Raw genomic sequence first — 26807 nt, forward strand, 5'->3', positions numbered from 1 at the left:
CCGGCAAATAAAACACTTCACGTGCTTCATCAGTATGATAAGGAGAACGTGAAAGAAAAGCTGGGTGGGTACTTTTCACCAGGCGCGTAGCCAGGAATTTGCCAAGGGAGGGGCGAAACTGTAGAATCGGCATTGCAAACTATCTAAGCGTAGCGCCACCATGATTGGCGCGAAGCGTACAAGAAAATTTTGGCTGTAAATGCCTCCCAGATCGCCGGAAATGGCACTTCCTATGCCTTGTTAGTTGCATCTTAGCATTTTCTCTTTTGAAAATAATAGCGATATCATAAAAACCTTAAAAAATTTTGTAAAAAATATGCTCAAGGGGGGGGGGGGGCGGCTGCCCCTTCGCCCCCCCCCTTGGCTACGCGCCTGCTTTTCACGGACGAATATAGGTTCCAACTCAAACTTTTCAAACATTTTCTCTGTTCGCTCGTATAGCTCCCTCAGTTTTGTCAACTTCATGTAATGATGTACGTACGTGACAGTAATATCCACAATGTCAACATTGTCCCCTTTCTATTATTTTAAAAGACAATGGGCTTTTGAGAATTCATTCGACAGTCGTGTGATAGTAGCTAGTCAACAGCAGAGCGGGTGAAATCGTAGGTCAAGGAAATCTATTGTTTCATGAATTCGCTCCCTGATTTGACCTTGGCCAGCGTGTTCGACACGAATACTAATAGGGAGAGCATGACTATGCAATTAACCATTTTTTTCTAAAACCGCTATCGCGCGTATTGTCCTCCCCATTGTGTTGTGATCGTTGAGGTAGTAGTTTCGCTACAATATCATTCCATATCCTATCATTGCTAATCTCAAGTTGACGGTAAATGTTAGCCAGGCAAGAGAATATTTTATTTTACGTGTTAATCTCATTCATTTTGTTGGACACTACTATGGACAACACATATTATCGTTCTAGGTCGTATTAGCATGTTACAGAAGTGTTTAAAATACACAATGTTCACGCAATACATTGTTTGATTATGCAATAACTAGGCCTAGATTAGGACTAACTTACTTTAGTTTAGGCCTACAATAGTTTGAGTAGGCATCCTACGATAGGCTGATGCTGTGTTAGGCCTAACCGTACTAACTTGATGACCAACCAGCTAGGATAGTTCTTCAGTCACAGAGAATAATTGATCCAGTATTGCATCGCAAGATGCTATACAAAATGGTCAAGTTTCTATGTAGGCCTTCAACATGTTTAGGCTAAAGATGTATACTATACTAGTATTGGCCAACAGTTTCTAAATTGGAAATATAGTATTCAATGAGAGAAGGATTCAGAGCTGTGGAAAATGCTACACAAAATATGGACACTAAACTATTGTTGTGATCTAACAAACTATTGTGATCTAAACTGAGTTGTGATCTAATTAAATAATTACCACAACTGAATAGGCTGACAGGAACTTCAATCAAATTTTCAACTAGATTTCATTATGTAGCCATTTAATATTAAGCTGCACTAAACCACTAAAAGAATCATACACATTCCTAGTCAATAATGGGTCTAAAGTTAACCATTCAATGTTACAGTGCTGTCAAACATGGTTAAATGTTAATTCCTTGTATACACAGTACTCAGAGAAAGGATACTTTATAATGGATACCCCATGATGAGTAAATTAATCCCATTCTGTTTTGTGGAGATTAAAAGTCTGCATAGGTTGACAGAGGTGGTAATATGAAAACCTAGTAAACACATTGTATACTCTCAAGAAGTGAATCTTGAAGTTGAACCATGCATGAGCTAGGTTGCCCACATTTATTAGTTCATGCCTGTTGTCTGTAGTGGAGATCATAGGTCACTTGAGTTCCTAAACAATCCAAATGTGCTAGTCAGGTAAACATGGTGTCTCAAGAAAGGAAGTTTGAACCATTCTTATCTTGAGGATGACCAATTGTGAGTTCAAAATGCCTTGTATAAAGTGGTGGTACAAAGGATGTTTGAGGTCAGACACATCAAAATGAACACAACCCTTTAAGAAGAAACACTAGTTTATATTTGCATGTCCCGTATTGAGTAGACACAAGCTTTTGTTTCTAGTGAGGGACTAATGTGTCATTTGGGGTCGGCAGTGGTCAAACTGTGAAAATCTTTAAAACTAAGTGTAGTAGGCCTATCTCAAGATGAGAAATTTGTCTGGGTATCATTGTTAGTTGGAGAATGTCCCCATAATAGTGGAAATGTTCGATTACATGCAGTGGTGGTCAGAGATCGATTGAGAACAAAAGACATCAAAACAAGGAAATCTTGAAAGCCTGTCATCTTCAAGACAGGAAGCTTTAGATACATCAAATTCCTGAATCAATTAATTGTATATCATCCAAAACCTCCATAACTTTAACTTTTTAACTTTTACTTTAACTTTTTTTAACCAAAACCTCCATAACTTTTTGCAAATATCTGATTTGTCTACTTAGGTTAATCCTGCACAGAAAGCCTGAAGATGGTTAGGGTGTACTATACGCTGCCCTTTTTTCGTTTTTGTAACTTCCTCCGGTTGCTGGTGTTCCTTGATGGATGCCTCTCAGCTGCATTATGGATTGCTGGTAAGTCCTTTGAATTCATCAAGTTTTGCATTGATCTATATCTAGACTATTACATGAAATAAGTGTTTAGTCTCTGTATAAAATATTCATAAAATTTCTTTGGTGATATGGATAGTTTTCAATGATTTCTGGTATGTACTTTAATGATGCACTCAGTTTAGACATGAATGTTAAGAAAGTGTTTCTATATTGAGATAGTAATATTTTTTACTTTCCTGATCAGGTTTCCTCATAGAAACCTCCGCCTTCATCACCTTGCCCAGATCCCTGATTCTTGTACTTGGTTTATGATTTGTTCTCACCATGAAGTAGCTGCCTCGGCTGAATTTACATGCACAGTATCACATTGTAACTATTTGAAGTGTTTAAACTAATTCTCACCATGTCTGACATAGTGTTTGAGTGGTCTGTCACCACAAGCTCTGTATACTGTCCGTGTACAGATAACCCCCATAAAATGCAGTAGCTATAGATGACTTGTTACAACAGAAATTAAATAGAGATGACTGGGGTAAATGCTATGAAAGATTGGTCCCATAACTTGCTAAACAGCCCCTTTACAAAAATTTCCCAAAGCCTATTCCAGGCAATCAATCATTCTTGGAAACTATGCAGCCCCCCCCCCCCCCCCCCCCCCGCAAAAAGAAAAGAAAATTGAACCAAAAAGAAATCTTATGTGGTATATTCATGTGTTGCACCAGAACTGACAGTTAACAACATGTATTCAATGTGATAGAATTAATGTTATTTGGTACCTTCCAGTAACATGCATGCCATAAAATATATCACAAATAAAATCAATACCCAGCTTGCTTTAGCTACTCTATATTTCTTGTTGTCTTTGTTAAACTTGACAAAGGTCCCTGCAAACTGATTGAAACATCATGTTTCCCTTTCCAGGTGGTCATACCAAGTACATGGAGGACAGCGTCATCGACTGGACCATCACTGGATCTGTTTTCGAGCTTGCTTGTCTTGGCCTCATCAGAATGGTTATTCTGTTCCATCTTTTCACTAAGCTGGAAGACCATTCCCTAGCCCTCCTTCAGCATCCGTATGATAGATCCATCACATCAAAGAAAAAAACTGGTTTGCTCATCACCATTGTCTTGTCCATACTATCGCTGATATATTCTGCTGTGAAAGGAGGCTTGGTGTTGTCTTGTCTGAATGGCAGCTTCTGTGCAATGCTTAAAGCAGATTCCTATGAACCTATGCATGTCACATACAATGCATTAGTCATCAGCTCTGTTGTGTTTTCATTGCTGGAGCTACTGGCAGCAGTGACAAACCCAATATTCCTGAAGAGACTCCAGGTGATGAGAATCCAACACGAATTGAAAGAGGACGAAGAAGAAGGAGAAGGAAAGGAGAAGAAAAAGAAAGCTGACCTCAGACGATTATTTACTTTGGCAAAGCGTGTGAGCTTTTACCTTTAATGTTTTTGGTGTCTAGTATTGTATTTGATTAAATTTTATTGAATTTACAAAATACAAGTAGACTGATAGTCTATAGAAGTGTCTGTGCAACCTCTTAACCAGACTTGTCAGTGTATATGGATACAGCCAATCTGCGGAAGTATCCATTGCATTGATAATCAAATCTCATTAAAACGAACAATTACTGACGCAAGGGTCATCAGTAATGACAAGAATAAAAATGCCCCCCAAAAAATCTTGATAGTGAAAGCAATTTTCATTGGAAATTGCATCAAACAATGCACTTAAGTACACACTTCTTCTATCCTGTCTAGTGATCATCAATTTGATATGGTCATAAACCTCCCTAATAGTACTTTTCATCAATTTCATCAATTTGAAATGAGCTTAGATATGATGAACAACTTCCCAAAACAGCCAAGAAAATTGTCCTTCCACTGGAAAATATCACAGTTTGTAGGTTTCTTCACATACAAGCGATCCAAGAGCAAGTCCAAAGCTAACATCGTTGAGCGACACCTGTTTGTATTGTTATGACTTAACTTTAACTCTGCTACAACACTTGATGATTGTTGGGTGTGTTTCTCCTTTAGAGTTGTAAAAGGTGTTTGTTGTTCTAAATAGAGTTGCATAGATCTGTCTTTCAACTTTATTTGAAGTTCTCAGTCATTGCAATATTTAGGTCATTACTCACATAAGTTCTGTGAATTTATTCTTGCAGATGTTGAGCAATGAACAATGTTATCACTTTTAGGTAAGAGTCATATATGATATCTATTAGAATGTTAGGTTACAAAATAAGCATCTCTTCATAAGGGTGAATTTAATTATGTAATCTCACAGATGCTTACATGTATTTAAGCAGTACTGTGCACGCTGAATTCTGTCTCTTTATACTGCAGGAGAAATGGCTAATACTCCTTGGTTTGTTGTCTCTGGTGTTAGCCAGCGGTACAACAATGGCAGCTCCTATCTTCTTTGGACATGTTGTGGATGCAGCAACCCGTAAAGATATGAGTAAGTTACACCTTAGACCAGACGTAATTAAACACTTATGAACAGGTCGCGACCTTTTGGAGATGATTGTTTATGAACTATTATTATTGATGTTACCACACATTACTTACTTTAGACCACAGGTTGGGAAATGCAACCCACCAGGAAATTTTCTGCAGATTGGAAGGATTCAAGACCTTATTATCGTCCCAACCCCCCCCCCCCCCCCCCACCCACCCCTCAGAATGTTATGGCAAAGGTGATATCATATGTATAGTATCTATCTGATAGAATAGATCAGGAAAACACTTTTCTTTAAAAAAAATAATTTTTTTTTACTATTTACATACTTCTGAATTTGTTTCAGACTATTTGCGTTCAGGTTTTTTTTTTATACATATATTTTTTATTATCGTCGGAATGGGTACATCCCTGAGGGATTCACTCTGGCCCCCAAGATCCGTTTGTATGACCACACCTGATCTCCATACCATGCCTAAATATGGCGGATGGAATTCATGTTAACTTGATTTGCATTTATAAATATCCTGGCTGGGGTTGTTGTTATCGTTAAATGTTGACGCTGCTAATTTACCATAAGATATCATCCCTTTACTAGTAAGTGGAGGGAATCACGTTGAAAGTTGATAATTTACCATTTATTAATTTAAGAAAAAACTAGTTGTTTTAAACGTCTTGGTCAAAATTTGGAATTTTGACAATATTGAGTTACAATAAAGTATATAGTTACAATAAAGTATAGAGTTACAATAAAATATTTCTGTAGATTTCATTCAAGAGTTTGCACTTGCAGACCATTTAATGATGTAAGTACTGCAAGGTTTCCACCAGTAGTATGTTTGAGTGGCTGTGGGTATTTTTAATTCACACCCAGTCTAACATCTGAAAGTGCACCAGTCTGAACTAAGGGAAAAGTGCTTTGTATGAAGCAACAAATGGCAGTTTCATTTGATGTGTTTCTGACTTATTTCATATTTCATTTAGACATTTTACATCCTCCCTTGATTTGTCTTTACATCTGTCTTTAGGTTTGGTCAACTATTACATCCTGATTCTGTTAGCCATTTTCGTGGGTGGTTCTGTGGCTGCCCTGGTTCGTTCATGGGCCTTCACACTGGCAGGTACCCGTGTGGTTTGCAGGATCAGAAGGAATCTCTTCAAAGCGATTATTAAACAGGAGATTGCATTCTTCGATGAAACCCGCACTGGAGAACTGACAAACAGATTATCATCGGATACTCAAGTTGTGCAGAATGCTGTGACTGTGAGTGAAAATGGAAGATCTTAAAACCTTTGATCAGTGTTTTAGACAATTCACAGAGGCTTGTTAACTGTGTGAATAAGTTATTAAGGGAAAAACATCATCATGAAGCAATAAAATTGAGTTTGTTATACTCAAGTCCAGCTACCACAAACATGGTCTGCTTTCATTTTTGAGATATTATAGCTTTGATGTTCTGCTGTGTACAAGACTAAAGAATTCATGTTATGTTAACTTTGCATCAAGTTGTGGCATGTGAAGCTTAATGCACCTCTGGAATGTTTGGAAGTTTGTTGCCAATAAGAGCATGCAGTAATTAATGATTGTGTTGAACATTGCAAACTGGAAAATGTGATGGTGGGGAGGAGGGTGTGGGAGGAGGGTGTGGGAGGAGGGTGTGGGAGGAGGGTGTGGGAGGAGGGTGTGGGAGGAGGGGGAGGAGGGGAGAGGAGGGGGAGGAGGAGAGGAGGGGGAGAAGGAGGTATAGAATTGGTGAATATATGCAGAAATAAAGGAAGTAAGTTCTGTTAGCAACTTTGTGACAAGGATTATGAATTTCATGTGTTTTTCCTCATTGCAGGTCAATATTTCCATGTTGGTCCGTTACCTATTTCAAATTCTTGGCTCAGTGGTTATTATGCTTACCCAGTCTGCTGCCCTCACCGGTGTACTGCTTGCAGTGGTTCCTGTTGTAGCTGTTGGGGCTGTTATCTATGGTAGGTGCCTTCAGGTATCTTGGGTTGTTATGTGTGGTAGGTGCCTTCAGGTATCTTGGGCTGTTATCTATGGTAGGTGCCTTCAGGTATCTTGGGCTGTTATCTATGGTAGGTGCCTTCAGGTATCTTGGGTTGTTATGTGTGGTAGGTGACTTCAGGTATCTTGGGCTGTTATCTATGGTAGGTGCCTTCAGGTATCTTGGGCTGTTATCTATGGTAGGTGCCTTCAGGTATCTTGGTCTGTTATGTATGGTAGGTGCCTTCAGGTATCTTGGGCTGTTATCTGTGGTAGGTGCCTTCAGGTATCTTGGTCTGTTATCTATGGTAGGTGCCTTCATGTATCTTGGGCTGTTACCTGTGGTAGGTGCCTTCATGTATCTTGGGCTGTTATCTGTGGTAGGTGCCTTCAGGTATCTTGGTCTGTTATCTATGGTAGGTGCCTTCATGTATCTTGGGCTGTTACCTGTGGTAGGTGCCTTCAGGTATCTTGGGCTGTTATCTATGGTAGGTGCCTTCAGATACCGAGGGTAGCATTAACCTGATGATTATTGTCTGTTTCCATGTGTACACTCAACGGTATTATGACAATGTTATGCAATTTGAAGTAAAGCATGGCTTATTATAATTGGTTATAAAGTCTGAACTGGTATGACCTCCAGTGAACTGATTGACTTTGCTTGAGAGTGGTCACATAAACCATATTTTTGCTAATCAAAAATTGTTTTCCTACCAATTCATGGCACCAATTTATGCTCTTTCAAATTGTAATTTGCATAGCAAACGAATCCATTGCATGGATAGTTACAACAGCTATTAATTGCTATAGCTTCTAGTTATGATAGTTCATTGGGAATGATTACAATAGTCATGTAAAACCATGTTACTGTTAATCAATTCATGATACTATAATAATGAAAAGGAAAACATTAACTTCCTATCAATGTAAACATAAAATCACAAAGATACATAACCTGCCCATGAAATCATATATATTGAAAGCCACTGGTAATATTCGCAATCAACATCTACCTCTCCACTGTCAAGCACAAGGTACATTTAAGTTTGTTACTATGTGTTAGTCTGTTAGTCACCATTTGTTGAATCATTAACACTATGTTCTTCTCACCATTGCAACTATGTTAATATTGTGCATTTATTCAGCTTGCCGTACCTTTTTCATTTTGTAGGTTGGTTTGTACAAAATTTACGTAAAAAGTTTCAGGATGCTCTTGCTGATGCAGGGACTGCTGCTGAGGAAGCCATCTCAAGCATTCGTACCGTTCGTTCTTTTGTGGGTGAAGATAAAGCGTATAACTCTTACAGCAATGAAATACAGAATAGCTACGGGCATGGCAAGAATATGGCCATAGCGACAGGAGTGTTCAATGGATTAATAGGGTCAGTGTCACAGGTTAGTGTAATACCTTGAGAGCAGCTACTACAATAGCTAAAATATTGCCATAGCAACAGGAGTGTTCAACAGACTGAAATGTTAGTTGCTACACCCATTCGAACAAACTATAGGGCTACACACTGGAAGAATATGTCAACACATAGCATAGACCTATCCAAACATAGCATAGACCTATCACACTCTTATAGTTAAGGAACCTAGCCTAGCCTGCATTTTAACAGATAAGAATCAGTGTCAGGCCATTATTTTAGTAAGACTCAATCGCAGCTATCCGCTGTGACTGCCTCTTCAGAGGAAATGGAAAATTTCATGGACCTGAAATAGAACTTTGATCAAGTAACTTGAATGAGTCTGCTGAGAGGTTGATCAGGTGATGTAGATTCAGTAAGTTTGATAATTTCAGTATTGTCTTCTTGTTTTCCACAGGGTGCCATTGTGCTTGTGCTATGGTATGGAGGTAGTTTGGTCACACACGGTGCTCTAAGTGTTGGTACACTCACTGGTAAGCAATGACAATTGTTAATCACAAGAATAGAACTATAGCCGTCACTCAGCGGGGTATGCCTAGCTTACACTACAGATAGCTTCAGAATCAATAAACATCAATAGATCACTAGTTATGCTCAACCTTTGCTCTGGACCATACCTCATCTTGCATTTAATGGTGAGGTACATAACTACCAGATTGTACCTTCTCTTGCATTTAATGGTGAGGTATTACTACCAGATTGTACCTCGTCTTGCATGTAATGGTGAGGTACATTACTACCAGATTGTACCTCATCTTGCATGTAATGGTGAGGAACGTTACTACCGGATCGTACCTCGTCTTGCCTTTAATGGTGAGGTACATTACTACCAGATAATACTTCGTCTTGCATTTAATGGTGAGGTATGCTACTACCTCTAATGGTGTAGTACGTTTCTACCAGATGGTACCTCATCTTGCATTTAATGGTGAGGTATTACTACCAGATTGTACCTCGTCTTGCATGTAATGGTGAGGTACATTACTACCAGATTGTACCTCATCTTGCATGTAATGGTGAGGAACGTTACTACCGGATCGTACCTCGTCTTGCCTTTAATGGTGAGGTACATTACTACCAGATAATACTTCGTCTTGCATTTAATGGTGAGGTATGCTACTACCTCTAATGGTGTAGTACGTTTCTACCAGATGGTACCTCATCTTGCATTTAATGGTGAGGTATGTTACTACCTCTAATGGTGTAGTACATTACTACCGGATCGTACCTCACCTTGCCTTTAATGGTGAGGTACATTACTACCAGATAATGCTTCGTCTTGCATTTAATGGTGAGGTACGTTACTACCTCTAATGGTGTAGTATGTTACTACCAGTTTGTACCTCATCTTGCTTTTAATGGTGAGGCACGTTACTACCAGATAATGCTTCGTCTTGCATTTAATGGTGAGGTACGATACTACCTCTAATGGTGTAGTACGTGACTACCAGATTGTACCTCATCTTGCCTTTAATGGTGAGGTAGTTACTACCTCTAATGGTGAAGTACGTTACTACCGGATCATACCTCATCTTGACTTTAATGGTGAGGTACGTGACTACCAGATTGTACCTCATCTTGCCTTTAATGGTGAGGTAGTTACAACCTCTAATGGTGAAGTACATTACTACCATTAATGGTGAGGTACGTGACTACCAGATTGTACCTTGTCTTGCCTTTAATGGTGAGGTGTGTTACTACCAGATCGCACCTCATCTTGCCTTTAATGGTGTAGTACGTTACTACCAGATTGGGCCTCATGTTGCCTTTAATGGTGAGGTACGTTACTACCAGATTGTACGTCATGTTGCCGTTAATGGTGAGGTAGGTCACTACCAGATTATAAACATTCAATGCCAGATGCAGATGCAGGTTTCAAAATGGATGATCATTTTAAATCATAATTTTCCCTGTCTTTTTTATTCATTTTTTACAGCATTTATGTTATACACTCTGAATGTTGCCATGGCGTTTGCATTCCTTGCATCACTTTACGGTGACTTCATGCAAGCTGTCGGGGCATCTGTTCGTATTTTTGAACTCATGGACAGAACTCCAAAGCTCTCATTAGATGGAGGGGCCACACCGTATGACTTCACTGGGGACATTGTCTTTGCAGAGGTCTTCTTCTCATATCCTTCAAGGCCAGATTCTCAAGTTTTGAAGGTAAACACTTCACAAAATTGGGAATCAATTATAAATGGGGAGAGGGAGAGGGAGGGGGATGGGGAGGGTAGAGAGAGGGGAGGGGAGAGGGAGAGGAGAGGGAGGGGAGAGGGAGGGGAGAGGGAGGGGAGAGGAGAGGGAGGGGAGAGTGAGGGGAGAGGAGAGGGAGGGGAGAGGGAGGGGAGAGGGAGGGGAGAGGAGAGGGAGGGGAGAGTGAGGGGAGAGGAGAGGGAGGGGAGAGTGAGGGGAGAGGAGAGGGAGGGGAGAGGGAGGGGAGAGGGAGAGGAGAGGGAGGGGAGAGGGAGGGGAGAGGGAGGGGAGAGGGAGGGGAGAGGAGAGGGAGGGGAGAGTGAGGGGAGAGGAGAGGGAGGGGAGAGGGAGAGGAGAGGGAGGGGAGAGGGAGGGGAGAGGGAGGGGAGAGGGAGGGGAGAGGGAGGGGAGAGGGAGGGGAGAGGGAGGGGAGAGGGAGGGGAGAGTGAGGGGAGAGTGAGGGGATCTTAGCTTTCCATTATTAACCATTTTGTGTGAAACAATTATTGCTACATACTTTCATATTAATCAACTCTACCAAGGAGTAATATGATATTCTCGGGCACATTAAAATTTATTATGCAGTCTATAGAGTAACAACTTCTAAATACACCTGCGGCAAAATTAAAACCCCTTTATTTGAATTGACAATTGGTCAGTACAAGAGACACACATGTTGGGTACTGTAATTAGGACTCATAGGCTAGTTTAACAATGGCTTTTGTTACACTGAGGGCTGTCTCTTTGCTTTCCGATGTTTCAGATAAATTGCCCTTCATTAACATACTATCACTCTAAAGGGAATAATTCCTTCTTGATGGAACTCTCTAACTGGAGATGTTGCCTAGTCTTGCTATCTCCTCCTTTTGTTTATTTTTCTAAGCAAGTTTTTAAGTTTGGTTAATGTCTTTCACTGACATTTAAGTTTAAGTTTGTCTTGAAAATGCTTAATATGTGTTGTGAAAGCTGAAAGAGTCTGCTTCAATAGTTTGTTGGTCGTTCATTGCATATAGTGTTTACACCATGAAAGCTTGTGCTGGTGGTTGGCTGCATAAAGTTATTTTTGTTTTGTCTTCTTCTGCTTAGGGAGTCTCATTTAATGTGAAACCAGGAGAAGTGGTAGCGTTAGTTGGTCCATCTGGAGGGGGAAAATCAACCATCGTTAACCTTATTGAGAAATTTTACAAACCAGATGATGGGGATATTAGATTAGGTAAGTAGCTCTTCAAATGTATGTAGCAATACCTGATGCCTGCTTTCTTTAAGTATGCCTAACATCTTGTTATGTGATAATTTGAAATTGAGACACTTTCAGAGTTGTCCTGTCAAACCCAATCAAGGTGTGAATGCGGTAAGAAACAATAGACCTTCATTATCTCTGATAATTAATGGATAACAATTTACCAAAACAGTCAAAAGTATGTGTTATGTCCTGTTGCTGCCTTATGTGTTTATGTCCTTACAATTGACTTCTATTTCTGGTGAGATTCCAGTTATTAGTCATGTTATGCAGACATTCAGCTCTTTATCTAACACCTGTAAAAGTTTCGGTTTAGCCATTTTCCCAAGACATCATAATATGACTACTTTACACCTTATTTTCCTAGTCTGTATTTCTAAACGATGTTCACACCACATTGTGATTTCTGTTAAATCACACTTGTTTGAAATCTATTGGCTGGTTATTTTTAGCAACCGCTTGACATCATGTCATAAATATGTAGAGAGGAAATATTACATATTGACTGAATGCAAGATCCCTCTCCATGAATCAACAAACAAAAGAAATGAAATTAATCAGTGAAGGAACTATTAGGGATGCTGAATACAGGATGGCAGAGATTCACTTTATTGTTAATCCCCCTCACCCCCCTATCCCCCACCTTCCTTCACTCCCTGTGTTAAGTAGAATATATATGTATGTTTGATCCTTAATAAATACATGGTTTTTTCATAAGTGGTTATCATATGCTTGACCTAGAAATGAAATTACTGGTCTGCTAAATATTGGATGACAGAGGTTCAGTTTATTTAAGTCCCCCGCACCTCCCCCACCCCTGTGTTAAGCAGTTCATATATGTTTAATCCATGATAATGAGTAATGTTGTTAGTATTATTTCTGTGTTTTACCACAGGTGGTCATAATATGCTTGACCTAGATCCGCAATGGTTTCGCAAGAAGATCTCAATCGTGAGTCAGGAACCAGTTCTATTTGCTTGCTCCATCAAGGAAAACATAGCTTACGGCAAGGAAGCCACCCAAGATGAGGTAAAGAATAATGACTCATAGGTTACTCAATCTAGTGCAGGGTTGAGTAAACTAAGAGGATGGCTTGACTTTATGAATATGTTATAATCCAAAAGAATGGAAGAGATTTAGTACTGTTTCTTAGGCTCAGTCTAGTGCAGGCTTGAGTAAACTAAGAGGATGGCTTGACTTTATGAATATGTTATGTATGAATTGTGATATATTTATGAATATTAAGTACTTCTTCTGTTTCTTTGTCTCCTGTGTGTTTTAAAGCATATGCCTTGACTCATATCTGTGCTCTATCCATAGTAATTCTGTTATTAATCAGCTTATTATCTACAGGAGGTTATCATCACTTAAAAGCAACTAAGTTTGCTACTCATGGACAGTTTTATCTTCAAGACAACATTGACTTTTTCTTTGCTCTTTGATATCCATGAAGCTTATAAAGAGCTATTAACTCTACGGGCTGTGTATACTGTGATGGTTTAAGTTATATGATTCGATATCTCTGTTCATGTTGTAACCAACAAACTCTCACTTTCAGATCATCGAGGCTGCCAAGAAGGCCAACGCCCATGAGTTCATCAATGCTTTTGAGGAGGGTTATGATACCCTGGTAGGAGAGAGGGGTGTCAGATTGTCCGGAGGTCAGAAACAGAGGGTAGCCATCGCCAGGGCTCTCATCATGGACCCTGCTATTCTTCTTTTAGATGAGGTTTGTTTCATCAGTACCAAATAAATTGTTTCACTTGACAAGCAGAGGGGTGCTGGGGTAGGGGATGGGGTGCCTATTAGGTTAGAAAAAGAATTAATCTGTAGTAAAATTGGGATTTAATTTCATTCATTGATTGGGTTGTGATTGATGACAGACTGAAGTTTGTTAATTGAGTAGGTTTGATGATAGGTAGTTGCCCCCCTCAGGGTTGTTCTGTGAGTGGGCTGTTAGTAATCACAAGTTGATAGGTAATATGATATGTTAAGTTGGCTTCAAGTTTGTTAAATTGGATAAATCAAGATTTCAAAAATTCACAAAGATTTGTCACAATTACAACACTCATGCTACTGAAATATTAAAAACGAGACTGACTTACTAATAATTTGCTGGTTGATCTTGAAAAGATCAGGAAAGTGGTTTTAATTTTCATCGGTTGCAATCTTACTTTGCAGTAACACTCACTAGGTTTGCCAACCAAGTACAAATACAAGATGATATAATTAAGAAGGGGTCTCAACTAGTTGTAAATGTAAAATGTAATGTATGAAGGGATGCAGTACTACACAAATCATCACTATTAGTGGTTGATTTGATTCAGTGTTGAGGCTACTTCAGTTGATGTCCTTTATGACAGTGGAAAACTCTTATTGTGCAGGAAGTGTTGGGAAGGTGATTCAAAGTCTGTAGTGTTCTACTTTCAAAAACTATTGGATTTATTCGGGAAGACTTTAAGTGGACCTCTTATCGTTGTGTTTTTGATGGATCAACTCTTGAGCTCTATCGTAAAATGCAGAAATATTCTAGGTATAAGTGGCTTATCTAACGGCAGGCTTTCGATCTGAAAGCCTGTAACAGGCTCTTTATGATGAGTTTTATGATGAGGTTGTCTTTTGAATCTCTCAAGAGATGGCCTTTGCGTAGTTTTATTATGAAACTCTCAAGAGATGGCCTATGCGTAGTTTTATTTCCTGATGGCAGCATATACATCATATGCAGCCAACTTTGAGCAGTTTTTCACTGCTATCAGAAGAGAATAAATATGTAAATCATGTAATATGTATGTAGCTTGCATGCACATGGAAGTGTTGAGGTCCACTTTTACAATAAAAAAAAAATTCTACTTCAAAACAAATTAAACAAATTTCATGAAATCCAGTGTACCTATTAAGTAGAAAATGAAAATTAGAGGTAGAAAAGTAGAAAATTAAGTATGAAAATGAAGATATAATCTTTGGTTATGTGATGTTCCCTTCAGGCAACCTCTGCTCTGGATGCTGAGAGTGAGCATCTAGTCCAAGAGGCCATCGACAGGGCCATGGTGGGCCGGACGGTACTTGTAATAGCCCATCGTCTCTCAACTGTCAGAACCGCTTCAAAGGTATGATCAATAAATTCAGATGTAATCAATCTTGTTATTCCCTTCATTCATCTGCTAAATATTAAATTGATCAATACCCAGCAAAACACTAAACTTGCCAATTTGTGGCAGCGTGCAAACATATTTTGTCAAGAATGCCATATCTGTGTGAAGATGATTAAAAGAGATTTACATGTGTCTGTGAGTGAGTTCTTATTATTTCCCTGTACAAGTAACTGCTGGTTCTCTGACAAGCTTCTCTATTGTTTTGACTTCTCATACAGGTTGTTGTGATCAAACACGGCTTGGTAGCTGAAACCGGATCTCATGATGAACTCATCTCAAAGGGCGGAGTCTATAAGAAACTGGTCTTACGACAACTCTCGTCGATGCAGGATCGAGCTGCTATCATTAATTCTGGACTTGATGACTACGTCCAGGAAAGTGATGACTCGGACGAATCGGACTCGGAGCAAAACTTAGATGAGAAACAGAAAACTCCTTAGTCGTTTTTTCATTATCTTCATGCTTTCAAGATTAGACAATAGGTTTTAACATCACAAATATATTCGGTTTTATGGTATGCTCCAAATGTTGGTTTAGGAAGCTAGAAGTTATACTGTAGGATAGCAGTGTTAATAATTAACATCAAATATTCAAGAAGATTTACTATCTGATATGTTAAGTATATACATATAGATATATACAATACGTATAATGCCATCTTACTGAGCTACAACCATGTGTTAGTTTTTTAGCAGTTTAGTTTCCAGCTGGAATCAAATGGGTTGTAATGTTAAATATGCTTTTAAACCGGCCCAAGAATCACACAGGTATATGTTGTTTGCTGTTTGATCTGCTCTCGTGTGGTTTTGTTATGATTTTGGATCAGATCAACTGATAGAAACACAAGAACATCTTCAATTTTATGCCAAGGTGTGCCGTGCCAAGTGTGTAAGAACACAACAGAAAAGAAATGTTTTTCCTTGTGTGCCATATCCATCAGTGATATGGTAACTAATAAATGAATTATTTTTATTTTGTTTTGTTGTATTAGGTTTACTTTAAATAACTCATTCTTTCTACTCAAAAGTTGTTACTAACAGGGTTAATTGGGTTAATGTAGTCACAGGATTGTTCCACTTTTATGCACCAAAATTACTATATTTCCACACACACACCAAAAAAAAAAAAATAATTATGGATATTTTTCTGTTTTGTTTTTATATTTTCTGTTTTTGTAGGTTAAAGCTAAAGTGATATGGAATGCTTGTTTCATACAGGGTAATGGAAGCACAGTCACCTGACTCAGATACAATTACTCTACTTATATGTAAAGAACGCTAGACTTTGTACATCTGTATCACATACGAGGTATTTGAAAAATACTTGAAAACTGCCATAAAGCTAAGGATCTCTGTGTTGTGATTAATCGACAGTACTTAAATATGATCATTAAAGTAAATAGTGATTTTTGCTGCGGTTTCGATGTTATTGCAGAACTTGAAGCAGCATTTAGAAGAAACTTTCACTTGGTGGATTCTAGCTAATCTCATGGTGAATGTTTTACTAATTGCTGAACAGGAGTAACAGGTAGAGGTATGATACGATTTGTATGTAAAGGTTTTGAGCCTGTTTGATGATAACCTATAAACCAACTATTTGCATTAATCTAGAATTATCTGGAATTGAACTTGTAATCTTTATTATTTTTAGATTATTAGATTTATTCAGATGATCCCTTTACAAAGCCTATTGCAGTGTGATGATCAATGTGACAACACCTATTGCTGTGGTATTGTGGTTTTTTGTTCATAGTTTGATTGCGTTCAATCAGACTATAACACATTGTCTATCTTTCTCACGTGATTAACATTACTGTGGCAGTTGTTTCAATGACTGTATTTGTCCTTGACAAGTTTATAGGTGGGCAGATTTGCCAAAGCTTAACCAAAATTGTAAATATAATGAAGTCGACTATTTCCAAAGTTTTGTAATGACCTGGAGTGGACTAAAGGAGTGGTATAATAACTTCCTAATCATGAGAGAGTTTTTTGACCATTGTGCAACAATAACAGTAATAGAAGTAGTCTTTTACAGGTGATGTATGTACCGGCTGCATTGAGAGAGGTTTTATGACCGTTGTGCAACAATGACAACATTAGGAGTAGTCTTTTACAGGTATTTTATGTACAGGCTGTCTTTACAGAAAAGTGGAAACCTATTTAAATTAGAAAACTGAAAATTGTTGAACATACAGCCTTATAAAGTTGAAAGCTGGATATTTAGTTTAGTTAGATACAAAATTAAATTTCTTATCCTCCTGAAAAGAATTCATTAAATTGTCTTTCAAATGCTTACCGATATGCTTAGGATGCTTAGGATATAAGTGTTCCTAGATCTAATTAGATATCTTTATATCTATGAGCATATCCAGGAGGGAGGCTAGGCAAGAATCTTGATATCAAGTCAGCCCCTCTGTACATATTTTGCTTATTTTGCAGTATGATATCCTACAGGAAGTATCAGTAAAGAGTACAGTATTGGTAATAGAGGCCATCTTAAAATGGTTTGGCAATATGGATACCTTTATACCAAAGTCACATTGGGCATAAGTTGAACTTGTGTTTTCTGTTCAGTTTCTGAAATATCGCAAAAACTAATAATTTGGCATTAATATAAATGTAATATTTTCTTATCAGCAAAGTAAGTCATCTGTGAACTGTCACCTAAGGTTCACACTTATCTTAACCTTCTTTTCTTTTGTATCAGAGTCACTAGAATCCTATCTCCTTTTACACTATAAAGATATTTTTTAAATACCTATCGATATTTCGCATAGTCAACATTTTAACTATTTTTTAACATGATTGGGCAACATTAAAAGAGAACTTAGTAACTGCCAGCAATGTGTGTGAAACATAATTAATTACACCATGTAGATTTTTAATACATCACCAAGCCGGACATACAATGGGCGGGGGGGGGGGGGGTGTTAGTTGGGAATGGGCACATGGATTGTGATGTTGGTAATTATGGTAATCGTAAATATGGTAATGGTAAGTATGGTTATGGTAATTATGTTAAAGTACTAATGTTGTTGTTCTCTGCTTTCTTATAAAGGAGGTCATTGATACTAAAGTAAATATAAAGATGGCAAACTTAAGACAGCTGAAAAAAAAGAATTACTGTAACATTTCTCTCGGTGGAAATTTGTGCCTTCGAAAGTTGTGTTTTCAGAATAATGATGAACTGAGAAGTTGGGTATTTTATGTACCTGTTTAGTGTTATTGTTATTTGTCAGTATTAAACCAGCTGGATGTGTTGACAGTAGAAATTTTCCTGCCTTGCAAAAATATACACAAGTGCAAATTATATTGTACTTTGAAAGAGCAACAAAATTGTTAATAGAAAAGTATTTGAACCATTGACCAGAGATGTCCTGTGCCCCACTCACTGAGCTATTCAGCTCTTGTTAGTCGTCTACTATCTTTGGGATGGGGGTGGTAGGGGATGTGTTCCAGGAAATACTGGACAAAGTATATTGTTTGAGTGAATTCTGGTATGGATGATCTCTATACCACTAGGCTGGTTAATGACAGGTTATTTCATCGATTAGTGGGTGGTAGGTGGTTTAGATTATGTCATTTTAGTACTGTAATATAACCAACTGCTTTCAATGCCTCATTTTCTGTGTGATTTTGACCATTATGTAGTTATTAAACTTGCTAAATTTCCTTGTCACTCTCCCTTCTTACATTTACTTGTTAAATTTCCTTGTAAGTTGTCACTCTAGTTTCTAACATTTACTTGTTAAATTTCCTTTTCACTCTCGCTTGTTACATTTGGTATGAACTGTTTCGTCCGTCTTGTAAATTGATTGAGATTTGCATTAATGAATCACTGCTGGGACCTACAATAGACAGTATATATATATATATATATATGGTGATCATTTTACAGTTTTGTTTGGTAAGTTCATAAATCAGGTATGTTTTGCAGACCAACATATTTTTCATATTGTTAAATTGAGAATCCAAAAAAAGAAAAATCTAATTAGGATTTCATCCTGTTCATTTTTCTTGTTTTCTTTGAAGTGTTAGCAAACTTTTCCTAACAAGGATGCCAGGGAGGTGAGGGTTACATGTAGGTTATACGTAGGTTACACCCAGATTACACGCAGGTTACATGCAGATGTACAGTAGAACCATACTTAAAGTTCAAAATACCTGTTGGGCAATCAAACTTAAGAGGACTATAAAGTTAAAGTTAAACATAAAGACAAAGAAGAGGTAAAATTATGTTGGACTGTAAATGAAATCCTTCAATCTTTCATATCAAACAGATATAATGCTTTATTTTCTGTTGTTGCATCCATCTTATCTTAATCATCCCATGTAATTTATACAAAACCCTCCTATGACCTGACATTCACAATGGAGGTTAAGGGGTGGAGGAGAGTAAGTTTGGGTTCGGGGGGTTCAATAATTAGAGATGGTCTATTTGGATGGACTGCTAAATAGACTTTTACCAGATGAAATATCATTAATTCCTATTCGTTCCCACTCCCCCACCCCAAATGACAAGTTTTGTACAGTGCCTTGGGCAAGTTATGAATGCCACAGAGAAGAAAGACAAAGGAAAGTGTTTCAAGAAAGATGTTATGTTTGTGAGTCCCTATAGGATTGTATTGTGTACATGTACTATAAACATGTACGCAGTACATGTACTGAGTACAGGATGTATTGTGTACAAGGTACTTTGGTGAAGGCCTTGCAGACAGTTAATATCAGGTGATATAGCCATAGGATGTATATTTGTATGTATGTATTTTAGATCCTCCTGCAAGCAGGAACTCGCAAAGAAGTCTCATTGGCTTATCAAAGCCGCAAGCTGACCGAAGTCAGTCTCTCAGATAACGTCCATGATTTTGAATTGTCAATTGTCAACAACTCTGTAACTGGACGACATACATTAATCTTGGAGTGACTCGAACTGGGAACCTTATGATTGGAAGGCACCGGCGTTAACCACTGCGCAAACACTCCATGTAATGTAGAAAGGACAGTACATGTAATGTGTACATGGACTGTGAACAGGATCTTCTGTGGTGTGAACCCCCTGCAGACAGTTGATATTAGATGCTATAGTTATGGACCAGCTTAATCTCATGGTTAATATATATATATATAAGTGCTAGTTGAAAGATAACATGTTCTTTTCAAGTAACTGTTTCTCTTTAAGAACAAAGTTGGGAGTAACATTTTGGTCCTACTTGGTCTCTAACGAGTTTTAGTTCACATAATTCAGACAACAGGTAGTTGTGTATTTACGTAAAGCATATCCAATGGTGAGTTATGAGGAAACCTCTGTAACACATATATCATGTCAGTATGTACAATGCCATCATTAGATGGACACTTAATTAACATCTTAACCATTTCATGCTCGTCTTTTTCTTCTGCCCTATTTTTTGTTTTTTTCCAGGTTTTTTTTCAAATACTTTATGGTGTTAGTGCTATGAGTGTTTGTAGGTCTAGTCTGGATCAACAACAATAAATGCCAACGTTTGTACCCGACACAAAATTGTTACGAAGATATTTCATTTACCTCTACCTGCCTGCTAAAAAGGCTCTTTCCAACACTGAATATCGGTGGATGAGGATTTTTTGGGGGGAGGGGAGGGGAGGGGGTTATTAATATTCATTATATTCCAATTCAATAATGATTAACTCCAATTGCATATAGCTGTTGTAGCCAGTAATGTAAGTTTGTTTTTAGTCAGTATTTTACAGATTTTCACATAGTTTTTTTAATGCTCCATAGAATCAAATTCATTGGTACAGTTTCCTGTGACATTCAGACCTGTTTTGTTTTTGTTTTTTTATATATTTTCTCATTGAGTTGATAATTAGTTTATGAACAAAAATAAAGTCCAGATACACATTTATTTAAGCTACAGTAAGAAACCATGTATAGAATTATATTTCAAGTCTGAGATGATTTACATAACATCTAATTATTTATGAAGTCACTGCAATTCATGCATAAATTAATCATCAAACTGAACAAATCTTGTTCCATTCCACATACGCATTCAATTGTCTTTTGAAGTTGAAACTATTGAGCCCCATTTGTATAAATAGTCCGTGTTCCACACAGGAATAAAACTTTGGAAAATTCATTTCTGTAATGCGCCACCAATTTCATTACCACCACATCCTCGCTACTACAGAGGTGCTTGTGTTGACACCAGTCCTTTAATTCTATTGTGCCAACAATGTTATGTTACAGATACTGAACGAGTGGAAAAAACATGGCGACTGCCTGGTATAACCCTTACACATTACAAGGATTTTTATCCAAACGGTGATATGGAGTGATTTCCTATGTCAACCAGAAGTTTCTTTAGGACTTATGGAACATATTCGAAGTCATGGAAAGTGAGTCAAAGCAAAGAACTCAGAGAAATCGTCGACGAGAAAGAGCACAAGAAATGAAACAGGAACGTCAAAGACAAGCCCAGCAAAACAACGAGGACGGGAGCGGGGACGAGGAATCGCCCTCACCCCCTACCAGTCGTGGTAGGGAAAAAACAAGACACCCTCCCAGAAGGAAAAAACTCTCTAGGTCTAGATCAAGTTCTTGTGAAGAGGTCATCGTTGATGGATTTGCAATTTGCAGCTTCGCCTCACTGGATGAAATGGAGGTAGGAATGTTCTAAGGGCTATTGAAAAGCATAACATAACTTGGTTAGGCCTCTGACTCTGAGTTTGTTGCACGTACGGTTTGCCACTGATAGTGACAAAGTAGATGATAGATAGCATAGGATACACGCCGCTCGTGCGGTTAGTGTAGCATAAATTGGTCACACCAGGACTAAAAGAACAAAATAAAAGGCTTAGCCTAATCTACCAGCAATCATAGCCTATTTATGCACTAACACTTGCCAAGACCAATGCTACTTAAGGTTTTGCAGAAGGCCGTGGCTGTTCTTACGACTAGTCGTAACAATTATTTATAAACTATTCTTACGACAAAGGTGAATTCAAGCGCAGTAAAGTAAATAAAGCAACTGCGCATGTAGTAGGGGTAACCTTAACCCTAAACATAACCCTAAACCTCAATCCTAACACTAACCCTAACCGGAAAATATTGTTACTCCTCGTCGTAAAAATAGTACTCCTGGTCATAAAAATAGCAACGGCGCATGCGTAGTCGGAAATTATTCATACAACTAGTCGTAAGAATAGCCACTTTGTTTGCAGAAATTTGAAATTAGTCTAACCAGGCTATACTATAGTTAGGCCTAACAACACTCGTTTCCTGATATTCTCTAAAATTAAGTAATAAAATTATGCTACCACATCAGGACAACCGCTCTAGGATTGATCTCCAGGTTTAATTAAGCTGGCTAGGGAAAATGTAGCCTACAACTCTTCTCGGCCTAACCTACAAACGCCAGAAATGGTGATTTTATCTTGGAAATTGTCGCAGTGAATTTCGGGTGACCATATGTCCCGATTAATTGGGATCATAAATAAACTGCCCTATAGCAAACTAAATTCTCCCAATTTGCTGTTATGATATGCAAACTCAAGTAAGTACACATGTAACTTAGTAATGATCACTATACATGACCGTCTTGGAAGCATGATGTAATCGTTTTCAACGGCTAGAAATTTATTATTTACTTCGCTTCCTGCTTACCTGTCACCCAACAACCTTACCACTCTCCCTCTATTGTGCTTAGTGAATTGGTAACATTTTCAGCATTGTGCACCCTATGCGACATTTAGTTGGTACCACTAAGTATATCCCACTTTTCAACCAAAGAAGTATGGCAACCCTTTATGAACATTTCTCGGCAAGCTGTGAGTAGTCAGGATGTCCCCTTCATCAAGAAACAATAATTGGCTACATGAGACCCTTAATCTTATTCTCATTTTCTAGTCATAACAAAGTAACAAAGTGTTTAACATAATGTAGAGGCACACATTTGCTATATTGGAAATGGTACAAGAACACATTTGCTGCAATGATTTCAGAGATAAATAAACATCTTCTTACTACTAACTTTGCTATTGGGAACTTCAAGTTTATTGGTTGTTGGACATCAATATTCAATGTATTATATCTATGAGCAGAATAAGTTTACTACTGTATATTTACAAGCAATAAGGAGCAGTATGTGTTTCCGTAGTGTTCAGCTTTGTGGGAGGGCGCTTGCCTCCACCTTTGAACTCATCCACATTTGGGTCAGATTCCAAACAAAGTATCACCATGCACATCACCATTTTGGTTTGGGTTTAGGCAGCTAAACAAATTGTTGTCGCAGAATTAAGTTGGGCCAGCATAATATTAGAAACTACTCATGAACGAAGGAAAGTCAACACGACAACACCTGCAGCGATCCTTGACAACCGCAGTGATCACTCAAACTAGTACAGTTAACAACCAATATAATTGGTGGTACAGTAGCTAGATTATGTTTATTTCCAGCACTACCATTGCACATTATGTACATCAACTATGATGTTGATATACATACATAGTACTGACATTACATCATTGCATGAACTATCACACAACACCAATTGTATTTTGAACCTTATAAATATGGCAAGCCATATGGGACAAACCGCATATAATATCCTTGTATTAATTACGAATATACACACGTATTAATTTGAATATATACACGTATTAACTGGCATGTCTTATAGCTTTCATCCACATTGTAGCCCCGCCAGTGCAATAAATGAGAAATTGCAAATTTAGTTTCTATTGACGTACACTCAGGCCAAATGTACTTGATGTAGACAACAGCATGACTTAATACATGTATATATTCAAATTAATACGTGTACATATACATTCAAATTAATCCTCATAACATGTATTCAAATTAATCCTCATATGTTTTCGAATTAATACGTGTTTTTATTCAAATTTATACGCGGATATACTGAAGCCTTATTGAAGCCTACTGGAAGTATTACTGTTTCTTCATATGTACACTTAGTGAAATATATATGATACTTAAAATCTATGAAACTGCCTTGCCATTTATCATCATTTGAATGGAAAGAAAACAACGTTCCTTGCCTTTTTCATGATGGAGGAGGGGGGGGGGGAGGGGTGCTTTAGTTAATTAATTTCAATCACAACTTGTTAATAGATACAGTAAGTAGAATGATAGCCACTGAAGGTACTCTTGAGTTATTGAATTACACCTTACATAAAGCTTTTGTAATTATTTCACTTTTGGTAAAGTTTTAAGGTGATACAATACTTACTGTATAGTACAGGTACTTAGTTCATTGAAATCACCTTTAGTGACACAAGTTACCTTCTACCATATGGTATTGTAGGTTCTGAGTGCATCTTTTATAGAATCAAGTTTATATTTGTAACTAACTTGTTGACAGCACTACTTACAAAGATTACAAAGACACTTAGTAGGGTGTTTATTAATTAGTTTTGTACAGTACAGTGGAAGCTATCAAATATAGACCATGGTTAATGTTATGTTTACAGATATAAGATAGTACTTAGTAAATTGTACCTTTACTCAGAAACGTGAGGTTTTCCCTCAACCCTGTGCAGTGCCTTCCAGTAACATGAGTTTTTCCCTCAACCCTGTGCAGTACCTTCCAGTAACGTGAGGTTTTCCCTCAACCCTGTGCAGTGCCTTCCAAGTAATTCTACAGTCGTCCTAAAGTTACATTCTGTCATTTGTGGTTCAAATTCATCAGTGCAAAATGTATGGTTGAGTTGATTGCACATTGATGGAAAAGGCCGCTTTCTAAATATAGCTCAATTAAGTTATCTGTTTGTTTGTGTTTTTGAAGAGGTATTGATGATGACATTGCCAAACTTCATGAAGTGAAGCACATAAATATTTGACCTTCCTGTGTACATTTAAGATTAGAAGAGAAGGCACACTGGGATTGCTGTCAACCTGTCAGTTATCCCACAGAGGTTTTTAGTTTATTCTCTATTTGAACTCTCATCAACATGATTGCAAACTCACTAGGTCAGCTACTAAATACAAGTAATTTGTACAGCAGTTTTGATATTGTGAATGTATGTACTGTGTACACTACACCAGTGAATCTATCCCCATTGTCTAGTACATGGTGAAGGAGCAGCCATATTTGTTAATTTAGTATCTATACTAGAATGTTAGTAGGCTGATATACATCTTTGAAGTTGTGCAGTAGTTTGGTACAGTATTACATAGATCTGCAATAGCTATAAATATGTAACACGATATTTTGATCTGTCATTCAGTTTTGTGTAATATTATTACCTAATGTGATTCAGTGTACATTATTGGTATGTGATCAATTCTCCATCTAGATGCATTGCTACATATTTATACCTTAGTTACAGTACTAAGCACTTCTTTGGCCAAACAAAAACATTGTATTTCCCAATACAGTCAATCTATAACATAATATATTGCCAAACTTATGATAATGAATACTTAATACTAGAACATTAATTGACACCCACTTGTTGCCAACATACTTCTGCAGATTTACATATAGTTTAAAAAAAAATAATTGTGGCTATTTTGGCCTTGAGGTATGGACACTAAGTAGACCTGAATGGTAAGTCAGTACTTTTGTTGAACTGAAGTAACTTGGCATGAGTTCAGTGTGGCTGTGTATAACAGGAAACACTGTGTGGGCAAGGTCAACAAATTCTTTCTGTGGTTACATCTTGCGGATTTAAAATCAGTTGAGGGCTGCTTTAATATTCTCTCTATTTGAAATCCATCTTAGGTTCTGTCAAATCATACTAGAAATTATTTGTACAGAGAAGAAAGAATTTCTTGTTCAACTACAGGATAATGCACAGTTACAGAATTGCTTAAAATGTAAAGACATTGGTCCTACAGTAGCTGGCTTCAAAATGGTCACAACAGTACAGTTGGAAATTATATCTACAGATAAGCACTCAACTGTTTAGATGATTTAAATCATAAATATATATCTGGTTGCATTCCATTTAGTCATACAATCATATTCCCAGCAGATGTTATTTCTCTCAATACTACTGACTCTGAGTACATTACTCTAGTGTACATACAGTAATTAAATAGGTCTCTGCAAATCAAACAACTGTACTGGCTGGTTGCATTTGCATATCATAGTGCTTCTCATCAGAACATAAACTTTAACTTTGTAAATTATGCTAATTACAGCAGCTTGGATTATTGGATTTACTTTGCTCCTCTCTTACCTTTCTCCCACTCCACAATTGCACTTTCCTATCTACCTAACTACACATTTGGAAAACGATTAGCACTGGCCACTGGGCCACGCCCACTATTACTCCTCTTTCCGTATCTACCACAACGGAAGTTACGACACATTTTTTCCGCAAATTCTTCGCTTGTAGTTGATACAACTGTGTTTTGCCTTTTGGAATTCATCTTTGGATAATTTGACTACAGAGACCTTCTTTCGTAGCTGTTCCAAGAAGCACTCATAAGTATCCTTTGTTTTCGTACATTTTGGATTGCATTTTCTGTTCGTCTGTGTGTGTTGTCCGCTTCTCCGTTGTACATTTGTTTGTACAGGTACCGGTTGTGCGACACCTCAGTGGTGGGCGCTACCTCCCCGACCGTTAGCCGTTGGCTAGGTTTTATAGTAGTTCCAGCTTTGTATTTATTTCCAGAGCTACATACTAGTATATATACATCATTGTGAATCTCCTACACTCAGCATGTACAGTACCAAATATGCTTGTACTCAGTATATAAATATCCAGCAGTCTGTTTGCCCAAGAGTGAGACAACTGTTTATTTAATTTTGAGAGAACTCACCATTG

General features: G+C 37.7%; 2 protein-coding genes across 5 annotated transcripts in view; both read left to right on the forward strand.

The window, feature by feature from the left end:
- The first annotated feature begins 470 nt into the window (after nucleotides 1–470).
- Nucleotides 471–19025, forward strand: LOC139981130 (uncharacterized). 3 transcript variants are annotated; one of them, XM_071993316.1, is made up of 14 exons: nucleotides 471–605; nucleotides 2437–2565; nucleotides 3466–3986; nucleotides 4907–5021; nucleotides 6050–6285; nucleotides 6863–6998; nucleotides 8186–8409; nucleotides 8839–8914; nucleotides 10378–10607; nucleotides 11724–11850; nucleotides 12773–12906; nucleotides 13436–13606; nucleotides 14862–14984; nucleotides 15248–19025. In XM_071993316.1, the coding sequence occupies exons 2-14, from the start codon at nucleotides 2463–2465 to the stop codon at nucleotides 15467–15469; spliced, it is 2418 nt and encodes an 805-aa protein (XP_071849417.1). In that variant the 5' UTR covers nucleotides 471–605; nucleotides 2437–2462; the 3' UTR covers nucleotides 15470–19025. The 3 variants fall into 3 exon arrangements, with proteins under 3 accessions (XP_071849417.1, XP_071849418.1, XP_071849416.1); XM_071993317.1 differs by having other exon boundaries at nucleotides 478–609; XM_071993315.1 differs by lacking the exon at nucleotides 471–605 and adding an exon at nucleotides 687–844.
- Nucleotides 19026–21219: 2194 nt separating this feature from the next.
- The window catches only part of LOC139981128 (autism susceptibility gene 2 protein homolog), a 175701-nt gene continuing 170113 nt past the window's right edge, over nucleotides 21220–26807 (forward strand). For both annotated transcript variants that reach the window (XM_071993311.1, XM_071993312.1), the window contains exon 1: nucleotides 21220–21672. In XM_071993311.1, the coding sequence (XP_071849412.1) occupies nucleotides 21400–21672 (273 nt within the window). In that variant the 5' untranslated portion in view covers nucleotides 21220–21399. The remainder of the gene's footprint in view (nucleotides 21673–26807) is intronic.

Source organism: Apostichopus japonicus, chromosome 15 (assembly GCF_037975245.1).
Source record: "Apostichopus japonicus isolate 1M-3 chromosome 15, ASM3797524v1, whole genome shotgun sequence".
Taxonomy (NCBI): Eukaryota; Metazoa; Echinodermata; class Holothuroidea; order Aspidochirotida; family Stichopodidae; genus Apostichopus; species Apostichopus japonicus.